The sequence below is a fragment of the Eupeodes corollae genome, chromosome 3 (assembly GCF_945859685.1).
Source record: "Eupeodes corollae chromosome 3, idEupCoro1.1, whole genome shotgun sequence".
Taxonomy (NCBI): Eukaryota; Metazoa; Arthropoda; class Insecta; order Diptera; family Syrphidae; genus Eupeodes; species Eupeodes corollae.
In genome coordinates this window covers 63,729,683-63,747,993 of record NC_079149.1, presented here as the reverse complement: position 1 = coordinate 63,747,993, position 18,311 = coordinate 63,729,683, and the positions used below count along the sequence as shown (strand labels likewise).

At 34.2% G+C, this 18,311-nt stretch overlaps 1 protein-coding gene across 2 annotated transcripts; it reads right to left on the bottom strand.

Moving 5' to 3' along the window:
• Positions 1-1,445: 1,445 nt before the first annotated feature.
• Positions 1,446-15,871, bottom strand: LOC129950115 (SNF-related serine/threonine-protein kinase). Of its 2 annotated transcripts, XM_056061940.1 has the most exons (9): positions 15,626-15,871; positions 15,395-15,569; positions 15,005-15,229; positions 14,655-14,873; positions 14,399-14,574; positions 3,351-3,708; positions 3,141-3,272; positions 2,883-3,009; positions 1,446-2,817 (listed from the first exon to the last, which is right to left on the bottom strand). In XM_056061940.1, exons 2-9 carry the CDS (start codon positions 15,397-15,399, stop codon positions 1,597-1,599), a joined length of 2,463 nt encoding a protein of 820 aa, XP_055917915.1. In that variant the 5' UTR covers positions 15,400-15,569; positions 15,626-15,871; the 3' UTR covers positions 1,446-1,596. The 2 variants fall into 2 exon arrangements, with proteins under 2 accessions (XP_055917915.1, XP_055917914.1); XM_056061939.1 differs by having other exon boundaries at positions 15,395-15,871.
• Positions 15,872-18,311: the final 2,440 nt, after the last annotated feature.

Here is an 18,311-nt window from a genome sequence, read left to right as displayed (position 1 = left end):
GATTGAATTATGAATTCAAACAGATATTCTGCCATATCCTAAAACCCTCATTATCGGAATTCCCAACATAACTATCACACATTAATATTTATGTATAAACTTAAATAACTGTTTTGCTTTAATTCATGTGGAAGCAATCGTTGTAATGTATTTAATTAAAAAAATTAACGATGACGGTTTCCATAAGCTTGTAAAAGAATAATTTAATGGTTTTGTTCCATCTAATATCGAATCACACTTTGGGCTATTGTTTATTATGTATTGTTAAATACATAAATATATATATGTACATAGATACATATTATGTTGTATGTACGAGGGGCGTTCAATATATTCTCGGTATCGATATAAAGGAAAATGCGAATTCAATTTAAATTGTTTTTATTTTCCAATATAATCTCCCTTAAAACCAATGTATTTATTGTTGCATTTTGAGATAAGCTTTTTTAAACCCTCCAAAAAAAAAAATGTCCTCTTTCCCTGCAAAATACCCATTTATTGCTGACTTGAGTTCTTCATCATCCGAAAATCTTTTTCCACATTTGTATAGGGTGGAAGTTGGATTTCTTAACCACAATCTCGCGCAGCAGCCTTGGAAATTCGCGCCGTGTGAAGAGGAGCGTAGTCATGAAGAAACACACCCGCTGCGAGTTTACCCCGTCTTTTCTTTTTAATTTCCTCCCGCAAAGTATGCAAAGTGGAAGAGAAGGATGTGGCGTTGATGGTTTCACCTTTTTTTTTGGATTCAATAAGCAAGATTCCCTTTGAGTCCCGAAAAACTGTGGCCATGAGCTTTCCGGCAGACGGAGTGACTTTGAACTTCTTCGGGGGGTCTGTTCCTTTTGTATGCAACTGCATGGGTCATAGTGGTGAGCCCATGTTTCGTCCCCAGTAACAATTCGAGCCATAACTCCGTCCGCGTTCTCACTACACATCTCCAAAAGCTCTCTACAGCATGCGATTCTCACTTTTTTCTGAGGCGCTGTGAGCATTTGGGCATCTTCAAGAACAAGTTTTTCGACTTCTTTGATGCTTTCTCCCGTACAAGCAGTAGCCGGGGCGCCGGAGCGGGGGTCGTTTTCAATGCTCTCTTTACCTGTCTTGAACTTGACCACTTTTGCACAGTTGATAATGAAGGTGCGGAACGATGGTAAATAGCCACCATCTCTTCATGAATAGTTTTTGGCTTTTAGTAAGAAATTTAATTGCAGTGCGATGCTCAATTTTCACCATCATCGTTTCAGTTGCCATCATTATTCTGTTTAACTAAATACGAAACGCGAAATAATAATCACATTTATATGAAATTTTACATGAATGCACTAAAATAATAGTATTACTTGATAAATAAGTCAATTTATATATATAACCACAGCTTCACCCCAATACCGAGAATATATTGTTCGCCTCCGTATGAGTGTATGTAGGTGAAATGAAACTAAATCTTGAATTGAAATAAATTCTTATTATTACTAAAATAAGCCTTTGGCAAATTAATTACACTACAAATGAGAATAAATGTCATATATGAGAACATGATTCAACTACACAAACAATTACAAAATTAGTTAACTTAACATTAAAGTTGATTAATAATTATGATAAATTAATAACTGGAAAATACTTTCCAAGCCTCCTTATTTTTTTCATAGTAACAGAGTACTTTGAGCCTGTGGTTTGAATTGCTTTAGTCACATTCATTCCGATATATAAGTCTATTTCTTCAATGGAATTCATATCACACGTGTTCTTAAGGGCGCCAGATTTTGGTTCTTGGCTAATCTTATCTTCACTAGAGCGAATCATTTTATCAATTGTCCAAGCTTGTTCTGGGACCGAATTTGAATTTAATGACATGTTCTGAAATTGTGTGACTACGGATTCATTATAGTTGTTGCAAGTGAGATTGTTGTAACGTTGGCGCTGTTCATATTCTTGAGATTCTGTTATTCTATCAAGTGACTGACTTTCACGGAGTCTTCTCCTTCCGCCTACTTTTGGCAAGCAATTTTCCATTAAAGAACATCCCTTCTTTTGTTTGGAGTGAGAATTTTGAGGCTCCCCAGCCTTTGATTGTTCTTCTTTCTTACCAGAACCAGATTTTTCATCTTTGGAATTACTTAACACAATATTTGTGTTGCTCTGACCCGATCCTAAGTTAGCTTGATCCTGTGAGTCACTTGAGTCGTCATAAGAGTCACGTCGGTTAACTCTGAAGCGATTGGGCGTATCGCCGCCAATTTTGTGAATTTTCTTTTTCTTCGATTTCGCCTCGTCGTCGGATGCCTCTGAACTACTGCATGAAGGAGTTCGCATTTTATTTAATTTTGTTCGCCTGTGCATAAGTACTGGATTTTTATTTCTCATTTTACTAATTTCTAAATCTTTAATACCAGAAAGGTCATGCTGCAGCTCAGTAAAATCATCTTGTTCAACGATTCCTCCAGCCTCTTGAAGCTCGTTTAAAGGGGGATTTGGTTGATGGACTTTCGGCTGCTTCAAAATATCACTTTTTCCGGGAGATTTCTTTGGCATGCTGGAATTTTGTGACTTTTTGTTAGAATCTAAACGTAAGCTATCCCACTTTTCTACTGTGAAAGCATTGTTTGAACTTTCATTTGGAGCTATTGGTTTTATAACTAATTTGGACATATATTGCGACTCTACGCTGCGTTCCTGCACAGCTCGGTTTATTCTTGCGTCAGCAATCGAAGCACGACGGTTAGTAGAAACCTTTGATTCACTTTTGTCTGGACATTCAAAGGCTTCTTCTTCATCTTCTTCCTTAACAATGCTACATTTTCTGTTCCTTTTTTCCTGAAATAGAAAACAAGTTATTCAACAGTTTTTTTTTGTCAAATTCAAAATAAAAATATTATTACCGTAACTGCCTCTGAAGTAAACTCAATTGAATTGCATACTTCAATGTTTACAGGGACCAATAATTTGTTGCCTTGGTCACTTTTTAATTTATTATCTTCGGGTACACTGCGATTTGCTGATGAAAGTCTGCAATATTATAATTTGTTTTGTGTTAATAATTTATTCATATCAGAGAAGTTTTTAGATCCCAAATAATAGAGATTGAAAAATACACTTTTTTGAATTTTCAAAACACTTTTTATTTGGAAATAACTTACCTTCCAGGGCTTGCAGGAAGAAAGAGAGGGCGGTGTTTCTGAACTTGTTCTTGTCGCTTTTGCCTCAGTCGCCTTTCAGCAAGTAAATAATACGTTGCAGTTATATGATTATATTTATTTCTATCAAGAGATCTGCAACAAAACAAATTAGAAACATTTTTTTAGAACTTTAATAACAAAAAAAATATAAAATTAAAATTGTATATTCACTGCATTATGTCTTCTTTTGTTGCTATGTTTCCATTTATCATCTTTTGAATAATAAAAGCATGATCATCTTCACTGACTTGTTCATGGCTAACTAATGGCAAATGATCCAGTAATGGTTCTGCTCCTGATGAATTTTGTTTCAACCAAACATCTTGTGAGATTTGTTCTAACGTTGCTCGCTTTTCTGGATCTCGAACTAACATCGATGCTATTAGTCGACGGCATGTAACTGTTACATGGCTGGGCATGGAATACTTGCAATCCATGATCATTGTCAATGTTTCAGAGTCGTTTGCTTTTTCAAACGGCGGTTGTCCACAAACCAACATGTATAAAATTACACCCAATGACCAGATATCTGTTGAAAAAGACATTTTATTAAATTACGTTATTTTTTTAAGAATTGGTACACACAAATTTTTTTAGATGGAATCGCATAGATTATAATATTTTCTGTATCTAATTTTCTAAAATTTCTGAAGTTGAAAACCCAAATCTCTATATAAAGCTTTTTTAATTACTCAATAGTCTAAGGACAAGTTCTAAATTTACAATCCATATACTGAACTGTTATTTAAGATACATTCAGAAAACATTGTAATAACTTTATGAGTTCTTAAAAATTCATAAATTCATTATTTTTTCATTTTGAAGAATATATTTTAGTCAAAATAATCAATAATAATAAGGACAGATAACATCGAAAACTTTTCTTGTTAGAGTAAATTTAATGTTTTATCCAATTAAGTAATTTGTATTGTGGAAAAGTAAAATGCATGAACATAAAAATACAGTATTGTGCAAAACCTAAGCAACCATTTTGTTATTACATTATAAAATTGGTCTTTCGATTCTTTCGATATTAAATGACAATTTATGTGATATTATAGGTTTATATTCGTATATTGTATTTTTATCTTTTTTATAAAAATATACATTCTCAAATTATGGATACCAGCAACTAGGACGTCCGCACAAGGAAGAGCTAGCGGAGGAAGTCTTTTTGGAATAAAAAAGGATATAGGCATTGATTGTAGTTATGTCCAAATACTTCAAAGAGATTTGATAGAAATAACTGTCGAACAGACGAAAATATATATAATACCAGTCTATATAAAATGCAACAAATAGGCGCAAGACTTTAGCAGCTTATACAATTTTCTCTTAGAATTCGAAAAAGAAGACCTAATGATCATTGGCGATTTTAACGGGAGAGTTGGTAATTCACAAATACTGAATGAAGAGCCGGAATTTTTGCCTGATTCAATAAAAATGTAAGAAGTGCAACAGATGAAGTTTTGGATGGCAATGGAAAGAAACTAGTTGAAATGTGTGAATCCATCGGCTTAACCTTACTAAATAGACGAACAAACGGCGATACAAATGGTAATTTCACATTTATCAGGGGTACTGCTTGCTCAACGATAGATTATTGTCTTGCAAAGGGAATATGGCTAAAATATATTGCTGACTTCATAGTGAATGAGCTTACCTACTCAGACCATTTACCCATATCTGTTCAAGTTGATATTAAGCTTCAGCAGGATTCTCAGCCTAAACAGCAGTATTTATTACCTAAACTACGGTAGTATGAAAGAGATTTAGAGAAGTATACAGCGAATGTAAACCTCAATGTTAGCCTTATAAACGAAACTGACCTTCAGTCTATATGGGGCTCAGATATTCTTACTTCATGTATTATGGAATCAGCGAAGCCTTTGCAGAAAAAAATAGTTAAAATAGACAAGCAACCATGGTATGATTGGGAATGCGAATCTGCAAGGAAAAAATCTTTTGCCTTTCTCCTCCTGTTAAGAAGATGCAATTCCAATTACGCTAAAATCATGTATCGCGAGGCTAACAAAAACTACAAAATTTTATGCGCTCAAAAACAAAAGCGTTATTCACAAAATTTATCTTCAGCCCTGGTTAACATCAAAGACAGTCGTTCCTTCTGGAAAACTGCCAAAGTGCTAAATGGAGCCCTGTTCTCGCAAAATATCAAAGTGGAAGCTGGAGAGTTAGCTACACATTTCAAAAAACTCCTAAATCCGCCACCAAATCCAAACCCCATGGAATATGCACTCCCATATCAACAGGACATTTTCTTAGACCGATCTATACTGCTCGAAGAGGTTACAAGTGTCATACACCGATGTGGATTGAACAAAGCCCCTGGTGAAGATCGCATATCGTATGAGTTCTTCAAGAACGCTTCAACAGATTTTTTAGTAAAACTAACATCGACATTCAATTTTATTTGGTCCACGGGAGAAGTTCCTGACAGTTTTAAGAAAAGTGTAATACTACCGATTTTAAAAAAAGGATATCCAAGAAATCCCAGTAACTACAGAGGTATATCGTTTTTAAACACTGTCATGAAAATCTTCACAGGCATCTTACTTCAACGTTTAACAGACTGGATAAACGAAAATGACCGGTTAAGCGAATTTCAAGCCGGCTTTGCAAGGGGTACTCAACAGTAGATAATATCTTCTCTCTAACAAGTATTGCTCGTATGTATGTGGAAAAAGGAAAAAAAATGTATGCGTTCTTCGTAGACTTCAAGGCAGCTTTCGATTGCATAGACAGAAGATCTCTATTTCTCAAACTAAGCAACCTTGGAGTTTCAACAAAAATGTTAAGAATCTTTCAAAAGCTCAACGAAGAAAATAAGTCGGCTGTTTGGGATGGAAATAGTCTTTCAAATTGGTTCGAACCAACAACTGGTGTAAAGCAGGGATGTCTCTTGAGTCCACTCCTCTTCTCAATTTATTTAGACGATCTAGTTACGGTTCTTCCGGGTGGAGTTCTTTTTGATGGAATGTCCTTAAAAATATTGCTCTACGCTGATGACATTGTAGTTCTCTCCGAATCTCCCAACATGCTCCAGATCATGATAAATAAACTGTATTGTTACTGCAAACTGTGGAACCTAAAAATAAATACAGCTAAATCAAAAGTAATGGTGTTTCGAAACGGGGCGGGTCGTCTTGCAAGGAATGAAAGTTGGACTTGGGGAAATGAAAAACTGGAAACTGTTAAGGAATATAAATACCTCGGTGTTTGGATTACTCAAACGCTATCATTCAAAAAGCATTTACAAGAAAAACTTAAAGAATCCAAACGCGCGATAAACTGTAATTGGAAAACAGTATTCTGCAATCGAAATATAGCTTCAAGTGCAAAATACAGAATTTTTGAAGCAGTAGTCAGATCAATTATGTGTTATGCGGCACAAATTTGGGGTATTCTCGAGTTTGAAGAAGTAGAAAAACTCTTACGTTTTTTCTTAAAAAGAATATTCAGACTTTCAGAAAATTCACCAACGTACATGTTGCACCTCGAAACTGGTCTACCTCCACTGTATTTGTACACTCTTGATTTGATATATAATAAAGACCTTGAAACACCCTAACCATCGCCTCACAAATAAAATCGCTTTGCATCTCAAAAACAGAAATGAACAATTTTTTCGGAATGGAGAAGACTGAGCCTAGAGCATGATGTTCCACTCCAACTAGAAAATGAAGATTATTTAAGAATAAACCTGCAAACCCTTTTAAGTAAAATTGAAGACTCAGCTAGAAATGCTTTCATCGAACATTGCCATCAAAGTCAAACAAGAAGCTCGTATAAGCTTTTAAACCACTTCCTGGGAGAAAATAATTACTTTAATGACCAGAATAGTCTAGATGTTATAAGTACTATCTTTAAAGCGAGAGGCGAACTCCTTAGACTAAATTACGTACCCTATATAAGCGAGCAAAATCCGGAATGCACCTTGTGCAATATGAGAACTAGAGAAGACATATGTCATTTCATTGGCATATGTCCTATTTTAAACTCAATCAGAAGATCAATCTGGAGAAAAAATACTCTTAATGAAGATGAAATTCAGGGTATTCTTAATGGCGAAAATTGGACACTTCTTTACTGCTACATAAAAACTGCCTATAAATATCGAAATCAAATCATAAACGAATCTTTTTGATTCTGCTTTTAATTTTATAATCAAAAAATTAATTTTTATATTTATTGTATTAGTTTATCTATTTGTTATTAATGTAAACTTTGCGTTAAATTAACTCTTACTTTGTATTAAGAAATATTATTGCTCTCTTTTCGGCTGACGGCACATGCCAATGCTCTTTTGTGATAACTACCAAACTATGTAATTACTTCTTATAAATGTAAATAAAAATCACACTTACTACTACTACTACTACTACATTCTCAAATTAAAAAAAATTAAAATTTTAAAAAATTGTTAAATTTAAATTAAGGCACAGCTTCGGTTTGTTTTTCGATATGTCAATGTTAAATAATTAATGAGTATAATCGTGGGGCATCACAAATTTCAAGAAGAACCGATAGACAAATTTGTAACATAATAAAAAAAAAAGTTCATCAGCTCAAAGAAAGTAGTACACTCATTACATCTTAATATTGATGCAAGCACTGTGCGAAGACGTGCCCTAGAAAATGACCTTCGAAGTTACAGGCCATGCAAAAAACCGTTGCTTACAAAAAAATATTTGAAAAAAGGTTGTGTTTCAGTCTTATGATATTAACAACACGACAACGACCCGAAACACACGTCGAAGCTGGTTAAAAAGTGGATTCAAGACAATGGGATTCAAGTTCTTGATTGGCCGGCACAATCACTAGACTTGAATCCCATTAAAAATCTTTTTGGGATTCTCAAAAATCGAGTCGCTGGGCAACGCTTCCAATCCAAGGCGGTGCTCTTTAAATCTTTACAAGAACAATGGAAAAACATACCACGAGATGTCATCTCTAATTTAATATCTTCCATGCCGAGAAGATGTGCTGAAGTCCTAAGAAATAAGGGAAACTATACAAAGTATTGAAAAGTTGCTTATGTTTTGCACATACGAAATCGTTGAATTTTTTGTTATTTTATTTTTAGAAAATGTTTATAGTGTTATTATTTTTATATAAAACTATAATTCGACATAAATTGCGTTATTCTTTTATTATCCAAAGCATGGGAAAAACAATATTGAAATGTAAAGTCGAAATGGCTGCTTAGGTTTTGCACAATTCTGTACATTTAAAAACATTATCTTTTTTTGAAGATATTTTTGAAATGAATCAGGACAGCTCGTGACTGCTTGGTCGGCAGAACAAACGAAAAATAAAAGTAAATGTATTTTTTGAAGCTTGATTTTTTCAACTTATTATACATATTTTGAACATTTGCTCATAAGAATTGTGTTATGAAAAAATCAATATTCTTGCAAATGTTGGGGACCTTCATTAAGCTATTGACTACGTAGTCAGGTCATTCTGGTTGGCCAAGGTAAGGTTAGGTTAAAGTGGCTGTCCATGATGGAAACGGACACACTTAGGCCACTATAATGGCCCATTGTGATACCACATGAATCTTGAGGCTTCCTCCTTAGCTCAATGGAACTATTTTGAGTCCCTTACGAAACGTGAGAGGATGATTATGCTGATATAATTAAGATCGTTTAGATCGTTAAAGAAAAATTCTCCTAGGTAATTCTCGCGTTTCTGAGCCAGAGCAGGGCACGTACAGAGAAGATGAAGAATTGTGTCTCCTCTTCTTCGTCCATACAGCTTCTGCAAAAGTCATTTGAAAGTCGCGTGGCATGCTTTCCTATTAGACAGTGTCCGGTTATGACACCTATTATCGAGCTTATATGCGATCTGCTTAGAGATAGCACCTTGAAGGCTTTAAATCTAGTGTTGGCCAGAAGTTTTTTGTGACGTAACTATCTGAGAAAATACGGATATCAGATGGTGATATCACGTTTTCTTTTAGCCAGGACAAGACTTCTTTTATCGCAAAAAGTTCCGCCTGGAACATGCTATTGCAGTTGGGAGATAGTGTAGTCTGTGTTGTTTGGAATTGATTCTAAATGTTGTTAGTCCCCAGCAACGAAGCTTTGAGGCGAATAGCAGAGCTTGCAGCTATTTCTTTGCTAAATATGTCAAGAGCAGTTAGGTAGAGTTAGGTGTCCAGTGCCGCAGATGGGATCGTGCGAAGCAACCGCTTATACACAGGCAAGCTGACTTTATTTAATTTGTCGCAGTTTATAGCTTTCTCTAAAGCAGTCCACCATACTGCCACACCGTACATTAAAATCGGTCTGATTACCGATGTGTATAGCGTGATTCTGGGTTGTAAGTCCCATTTATTACCAATAACTATTTTGCAAGTAAAAGAGAGCTTCAGTAATTTTTTTGACTGTCTCCGGTACAAGACCCAGGTATTAAGCCTCTTCTGAAAATTTCAATTAGATTCCTTTAATATAGGGAGGGTTGACAAATGGAATTTTGTATCTTCTCGAAAATAAGACTAAATTGGTTTTGTGTAGGTTAACACTTAGTCCACACTGATCAGCCCAAAGTATTAGTCTGTCTAAGGCATTTTGTAAAAGTTCTTTTAAGGTGTTAAGATGCTTTCCTGAAACTGCTATAGGAACGTCGTCCGTATATAGAACACCACCTTGCGGTGTCCCTCTACTAACGAATCATCTGCCAGAAGAGTTGCCCAGGTTTGAGTTAATTATTCTGCTAGTCAGCATTAAATTAATTAACTCCAAAAGCGAACTCTCACTTTCGATGTCAAGGAAAACAACCATAGTGAACTCTTTATGATGGAGGGAATATTCGACGGTACGTAATAAGGTGTGTAACGCTGTTTCCACCGATTTACCTTTACAGTAGGCATGTTGAGACGAAGACAGAAGTCTTGTATCGGTACTTGCCATTAAATGGATATCAATCAATCTTTCCAAGGTCTTAAGAAGGAATGATGGTAGACTTATAAGTCGTAGATCTTTAGAATTGACTTGCGAGCATTTACCTGCATTGGGTATAAAAACAACTTTAACTTCTCTCCATGCCGAGGGAACATGGACCAGGTAAAGACAGCTGGTAAAAATTGCCTCAAGGATTGATACAATAATGTCAGAAGTTCCTGGTTGGCTAAAGGCAACTGCAAACACTCTTCGTAGTGTAAAATTTCGGCTACAACGGTAGTAAAAACTGTTTTTGACATTTCACAATCAGCTGCTCGGTAAAGTTTAAAGTTTATTTTTCGGGTACTTCCACTTGAGAGGTATTGACAAAACCTCCAAGATTTATTCTTGTCATGAAGTGCTTTCTCAATTTTTTTCTTCGGATTCGGCTTAAGAAATGAAGGCCCCCTTCATCCCTGAAATGACTCGCACACAGGAATGGTTTACAGTTGTAAGTCACTGGGCCCTTTTCTGTGAACTGTTGCTCCTAACCTTGGTTATTTAATTGTTATATTTTGTTAAGCTCGTATTTCCCTATTGCCTTGATTGCCGAAAACACTTTGAATACTGTCACACAGATTATGCTGATAAATATTTGTATTCCTACATATATTAATATGGCAAACATAAATTGAAGTCTCGAATTCTTTTCTCAAGTGGCCCAGAGTCCACGAAAGGTGCCTTAACAACAAAACAAACATGTTGGCAAAGGATTGAAATTTGCAAAAGGGCACCAATTACCGATTATAATCCACGTTTCACCGCAAAAAACATTAAACATACAAAATCTATGGTGTTGGTCTAATATATCGAATTGAAAGCATTATAGTTCAGCAGCTGTATGTGCAAATCTTGCAAGAAACTATTTGTCCGTATGCTTAAGATGAAATGTCGTTGGATTGGATTTTTCAGCAAAACAACGACCAAAAGTACACAAGTAAAGTTGCGTAGCTGTGGTTTCAGGCAAACAAGATTTATATAATGGAATGGTCTGTATAGTCTCCATACCTCAACCCGATTAAGAACCTTCGGTGTGATGTCAAAATATATGTTTCCAGTATAAGACCAACTAACAACAAAGCACTTTATCAAGCTATACAGAATCCATGGCTGTCGATACCTGTAGGGAGGCGAAAATTTGATTAACTCAATGCAACGTCGTCGTTGTGTCTAGGTACACGCTCGCAATTACGAGTACTTATTATGTAAAAAAAAAATGTCATTAATCTTGCTTCTTTGTAATACTATTAGCTTTGTTTGATGAACAAAATAATAGCAAATGGAAACATAAACTAATTAAAAACAATTTAAGCCATCTTGACTTTGTTTTTAACATAATTAACAAAACTGTTGACAGTTTATTTTTTTGAAAACCGAAAAACTAAAATTTTAATGTTGCTACCTCACTATTTATCAGCGATTTATTTAAAATGTGTTTGCAGAAGTTTTTTTTTTAAATTGGAACAATTATTCATATTTTAAAATAAATATTTCTTTTGAATATTATTCATACATTCTTTTTCATATTTATGAATTGATGATGATGTTATGTAGAAGGAATAAACATAATGTAACCGTAAAAGTAAGTAAAACTTAAGAATGGAGAACGATAAAAAATATATTGGGCCTGGGGTGGAATCGGCTAAAGTGATAATTACAGTCTGTCAAGTAAGAGCGTGGTCGAATTTACCGACAGTTAATGAAAGATTTCGCTCTTATTTCTTCGCGAGCCAATAGAGGGAAGCTTTGTCCCTGATGCATTGTCACCAAAGGATCAGTTGTCGTTGATCTGAAATGGCGCAACACAATGAAGAAGCCTCTGTTGACTGAAAACCACGTGACAAAGTGACTCGCTGGGACGCATTAGAATATAGATAGATTTTGAAAATGTCATTTTTACTGATGAATGTTCTAATGGGCATATCTTTGGGGTTGCTTCATAAAGCAGGGATTCGGCACTTTGTACCCCTTTACTGACAAACAAAATGCCGAGAAAATGATAAAAATCTACAAAAAGGCTTTACTGCCATCTGCCAAACGATGGTTCGTCACAAAAAATGAAGATTGGGTTCTGAAGGAGGACAACGATCCTAAACACCACCAGCAAGTTCTGTACTCAGTGGAAGACTCAATCTGGCATCGTTACATTGAATTGGTGGAAGACGCTCATACACTTTGAAACAGTTGTGTTACAAAAATTCGTCGGATCTGGAGATCCTTGCCACTAGAATACGCCGTCAAATTAGTAGAAAGCATGCCTCGGAGATGCCAGGCAAATTTCGACGACGGTGGTGACTGGACACGTTATTGACAAAATTGCATCATTGTTTGTAATGTAACAATGGATATATAAATATGAATATTTTATAAATTAACACGGCCACGCTCTTACCATCATATTTTGTATAGTCAAATTGACTATCACCGACTTTTCCGTCTGTGTAAGATGATTTAACTCAATTTAATTTGATTTGAATCTGAATTTCAGATATGGCAGTTTTTTATTGAAAAAAAAAATCAAAATGTTTCATTTAAATTTCGAAACAAAAATATACATCAACGAGAATCACTGATGAAGTGGGACAAGAGTTTTGCAAAAAATTCATTGGATGATGACAAAAATATTGCAAGTTGAAAATCTTTGATTTTCACTCAAAAAAGCATTTGGGAAACATTTGATTTTTTCTATCTGTTGGCCGTGTAGCCTCGTGGAAAAATTATACGGCTTAACCAATTTTCAGACGTCTGAGCCCCGAAAATGTCGTAATCTTTCAAAATTCAATTACTCGCATATGCTGGTGATATTATCATAATCGAAAGAACTCAGCGTGATGTCAATGAGGATTTTTTGAGTACGGAGACAGACTTTAAAAATGGATTTAAAATTTAATGAGGCAAAACAAAGTATATGGTGTCATCTAGAAAGGACCTACCGTCATCATCGACAGACGTAACTTTGAGAGAGTTAAGGACTTTGTCTAATAAGGCTCCGCTATCATTTCAGAAAACAACACCAGCGCTAAGATCAAACGAAGAATTACTCCTGCTAAATGCTGTTCAGTTGGACTAAGAAAGCAATTAAAGTGTGTTTTTATAAGACCCTTATCATCCGTGTCCTGCTATAAGGGGCGGAAGACTATGACAAAAGCGTATAAAAGCATCTTGGGTCGTTTCGAGAGAAAAGTTCTTCGTTTGATCTATGGTCCTTTATGCATAGAAGGTGGGTTTAGAAGAATATAGGATGTTCAGTGGCGTAGACTTACCCAAAAGGATAAAAGTCTAACGACTGAAATGGTTGAGTCCCGTTGAGCGATTGGAAACCAATGCTCCAGATCAAAAAGTCTTTGAATCAGGTGGCGCACAAGTGGAAAGTGACCTCGACCAACTTGGAGTGCGCAATTGAAGACATCAAGCTAGGAATCGAACTAGATGGAGAAGTTTTCTGGGCGATGGCCTTGTTCACACAGGACTGTAGCGCCATCATAAGAAGAAGCAACCAATAGATTTGTACATTCTATACCTAATAGATAAATTGCCCTTATTAAACGGAAGGGTTTGCCGTCTAAATATTAAGCATATAAAATGTCCATGGATCGTTTTCAACTTTAAGACAAATGTGCCACTAATTTCGTGCGAAAAAATAGGAATTTTTGGTTAATTATTTTTTAAGATTTAATTTAAAGATTTTTGTTCATGAAATTAATTATGTTAGTTTTCAAAAAGATGCAACCATCATTGAAACATATTTTTGAAAAGGCCAACAAAAAAAAAGGGTTAAGAAATCGTTGTGTCCCAATAGTTAAGTGCAACACTGTACAAACATAATTTTTAGTAAATATGATTTAAAATATAACCAGAATAAGTGTTCATATATGCGTTTCGCCCCGGTGTAATGGTTGGGCTCATCAGAAGATGACCAATACACCTTGTCTTGATGCATATTGATGCAGCTACATAGAATAATTTTTAGGCACTAATGGACAATTAGTTCCATTCAATTAAAATTCAAATGTTATTCGCTATTATTTAAATTAAATAATAACTTTTTCATTTGATTCAAAAGACGCACTAGATGTTATATTAGCAATTAGAGTGATATTTAAAATTTTTTGTAGTTATCACTCAGTTTGGAAAAAATCTACATTGAAAATATAACAATGAGTGTCATGACTTTTTCTTTTTTTTCAATAAAATGTAAATCTTGATACCAATTTGATTGAAACACACGAACGCATTAAACAAAGTATACCTTACCAACGGCTTGGGCATCATAAGAATCCCCTAAGAGGATTTCTGGAGCAGAATAGGCCAAACTTCCACAAGACGTTTCCAGCTTCTGTCCTGGCAAAAACTTATTACTAAATCCGAAATCAGTAAGTTTTACGACGCCAGCCTTTTCAAAAAACACCACATTAGCTGGTTTTAAATCCCTACAAAAAAAAACATTAGTATTTAGTATTCTCAAAAAAAAAAATAAAAACAGAAAAATACTAAAACAAAAAAAACAAACCTGTGCACCACATGTAATTGATGACAATAGGAAATAGCTCTGACAATCTGACGGAAATACTTTCTAGCCAAATCCTCAGACAAACCTCCCTCGTGTTTCATTATGTAATCGTAAAGATCGCCACCATCTCCCAATTCCAAAATTAAATAGAGCTTTGTTTGCGTGTCAATTACCTCATATAGTCTCACGACGTTCGGGTGTTGTACAAGTTTCATGCAGCTTAACACGCCAACATAAAATGTATGTATTAAAAATAAAATTATGAATGAACGTTCATATGTACATAGATACAAATGTTTTTCTATTAATAAGGAATGGCAATTTATTTGGAGCTATTCTATCCTGCTTACCGAACTTCTTGAAACAGGTGCGCCTTGGAGACTTCATCCAATTTTGTTTTGTCAACCACTTTGACGGCGACCTTCTCTCCCGTGAATACATGCCGAGCGAGTTTGACCACTGCAAAGTGCCCAGATCCCAGTGTTCTCTCCAAATCATAAAGGCCAGCTATTTTACCATCGTAGGACACAGAATGATGCTGTGCCTGTCCCCCTTCGGGCGTATGCATTTTTAAACTAACAAATTATATTACAATTAATAGTATTTCTTATAAATATTATTCTTGAGAAGATTTTGAGTGCATTTGTTATTAAATAAAAAGCTAAATACTTTAGAAAGACTTGATTGATCCTTAAAAGTAAAAAAAGATATAGAAAATTAAACAAGAAAATGGGACCAACCTCATTAGGAATAATGATAGAATGCATTAATTATGTTCGGCTCTGTACATACGAAAAACTGAATTGAAAATAATTTTCACGCTCATACATATATCACTAGAAGTTCTTTTTTCTTTTTCTTAGGAATTAACAGGAAACAGGACGCACAATTTTATTTATTTATAAAAGTAGGTACCTACAAATTGAAGTAAAAACTATGTATATCTTTTGCAATCTATAAATGTTCACTACGGATTGGATTTGTGCGAAAGCGAATAGCTTCAAATTCACTATCCTAGATTTCTAAACTGGGCTATGGGATGTAACTAGGACAAGACAGCACCAACAGAAAAGACACTCAATCATAAACTATGCAAGTAAAATAACCAAAGGAAATTTATTATTGATTTGATTGATTAAAAATAAAAAATACTTTTAACAAAGTTATATCGAAAAGTTGACCGACTTGAAAACGTACTAGCCTGCCTACCAGCCTAGCCAAGCCAGTGATGCCACACTGAACTTTTTATTTGAACCAGGTAAAACAAAACTAGCGATGGGTTACAAACGAATCGTTGTTTTGAAATACGGAGGAAAGAAAAGGGTTGTTCACATTCCTGGCTATGTTTGACAAGAATGTATTTGCTTTTGGGAAGTGCACCATCGTTGTACATTTGAGCTTGGTAATCATGGTTTAATATCTTGTTGTTTTTGTTTATTTTAGCATTTCCGTTTGATGTGGCTGAAAATGATATATGATATGATGGTGGCGGAAATTTAGATACAAATCCAGCTACTTTAAATTGCTTAATGGCATCATGCCTTACTATAATGTTTGTATATATAAACTAAAGTACTCTTATGGAACATGAATTTTTAGTTCATTGATGGTTGACAGGCTGCGCTAGGGGTACTGAAAATTGTTGTGGAGATTACAGAAGTTAATGCGAGTTGAGCAAAAGAGTTGGTTGTATTATTTTCACTCTCGAAATCAAGGGAGTAAGGGAAACAAAAAAATAATATATTTGTTACGTTTTTTTTGTGCGTTGTCATGGAGATATTCATATGTATTGAACTATGTAGGTTTTGTTTTTGTTGGATTTGATTCCAAATTTTTAAATTTATGAAATCTAAAATAATTGAAATTTATTTTCTCATATATACAATGATTCAAATTTTGAATATTCTACATATGTAGTTGTATATTTAAATATAGGCAATAGATTTTTTTATTTTTTGGAAAGAAACTATACGTTAGGTTCAATTGTGAGTTAGTTATGCATGTAGGGAGGTAGGTAAAGTTTGTTGTTAATCGTAAGTTGGATATGTATGTAGGTACAAATTTGAAAACATTAATTAGATAGTGTTCACAAAATTTGTACCTATGCACATTGTACCTATGCACATGTATAGGCATAGCTACATTTTTATCATGGGTTATTCGTATTTGGTATATTCTTGTAAGCATAATTACAAGATATTATTGGTACATAGATAGCTATATATAAAAAATCGTAGGTTAAATAGTTCCAAAAATTTTAGAAATGTTATCAGCAGTTTTTTAAGTTTAATTTGAAGTCAATAGTCGAGATATTCAAGTAAAAAATCATCACTTACCAAATTGTTAGTTGTTATTTTTTAGTTTTGTTAAAAAGGGTCAATTGGATTTTTTTTAAATTTTATCTGATATTAGAAACAATTAGTTTTATTTTTGAAAATCAATCAATTTGTACCAATTTTCGTCAATTTTTTTTTTTCAAAAATTGAACCAAATGTTGAGGAAAACGTTTAGCATTAAGAGATTCTGGAGGTAATATATCGATAATAATAATAATAAAGGCTGGAATGCGTCCCACACTGATAATTTTCCAAGCGAACACTGGCGTATATGGAATTTGTATGTGTACCTAAATTAAAGAAGACCCAAAGACATCTCATCATGTATTTAATTTGCACAAATAATCCAAGGTTACTTACTTTGTTTCTTATATGCATATGTATGTGGCTTCGTTTTGGTACTTATTAATTGAATTTTTCTAATAATCTATGTTGACAAACATATTTCCTATAGAAATAAATAAAACAGCGTTTGGTAAGATAGTTTTTTTTGTTAAGTTGTTGCTCTGTATTCCTTTCCACATCACCTGTTTTTTTTCGAGGTATCCCCATTAGGCCTAGTCCTCGTTCTATTACTTATCCAAGCTACTTAATGTATTGGCCATGCATTTTTCTCTTGAGGTATCTCCAAATGGCCTAGTCCTCGTATTGCACACGCATTAATAAATAAAAAGCAGCACAGCTTCATTGCTCGCGTGAAGTAAATTTTCATTTTATCGTGAATTAGAACAAAATCATAAAATAGGTAATATGTTAATGTTACATCACCGATAAAGCTTTCATGGTTATTTGAAATGCAGTTTCATGTGAATCCATTTAATTTATTTAATATTAAATCATTACTCTTAAATTAAAATTCACAGGAAATTCAACTTTACATAATTTCCTTAAAATTCTTATTTATAAATATACTTATTCCAGACATTTTAAGGGAGTGCTTACTTTACCGACGGACAAAAGCCATATTGTTATTTGTCTTCTTTTTAAATATACCTAACAACATATATTGATAGCGTATTTTTGTCTTTTTATTAATAATACTTACTTTCATTTTATCAAATACAGGAAATTACCTATGAAAAACAAAAAAGAACATTGCAGCTACTACCTTTTTGTTTTAAAAATATCTTAACGTATTTTTTTAGTTAATTGATGTTTGCCCAGTTGTCGCTCCGTTAGTTCCTCTCCATGATGGTATTATTCCATTTCATATACAAAGGTATAATGTCTAATATGTGTTGTGTAAATGCCTACTTAGGCTAGGCACGCACATGCTACTTTTGCGAAACCAAATAGTTCGGTGGTTAGTTGCCTAAACATC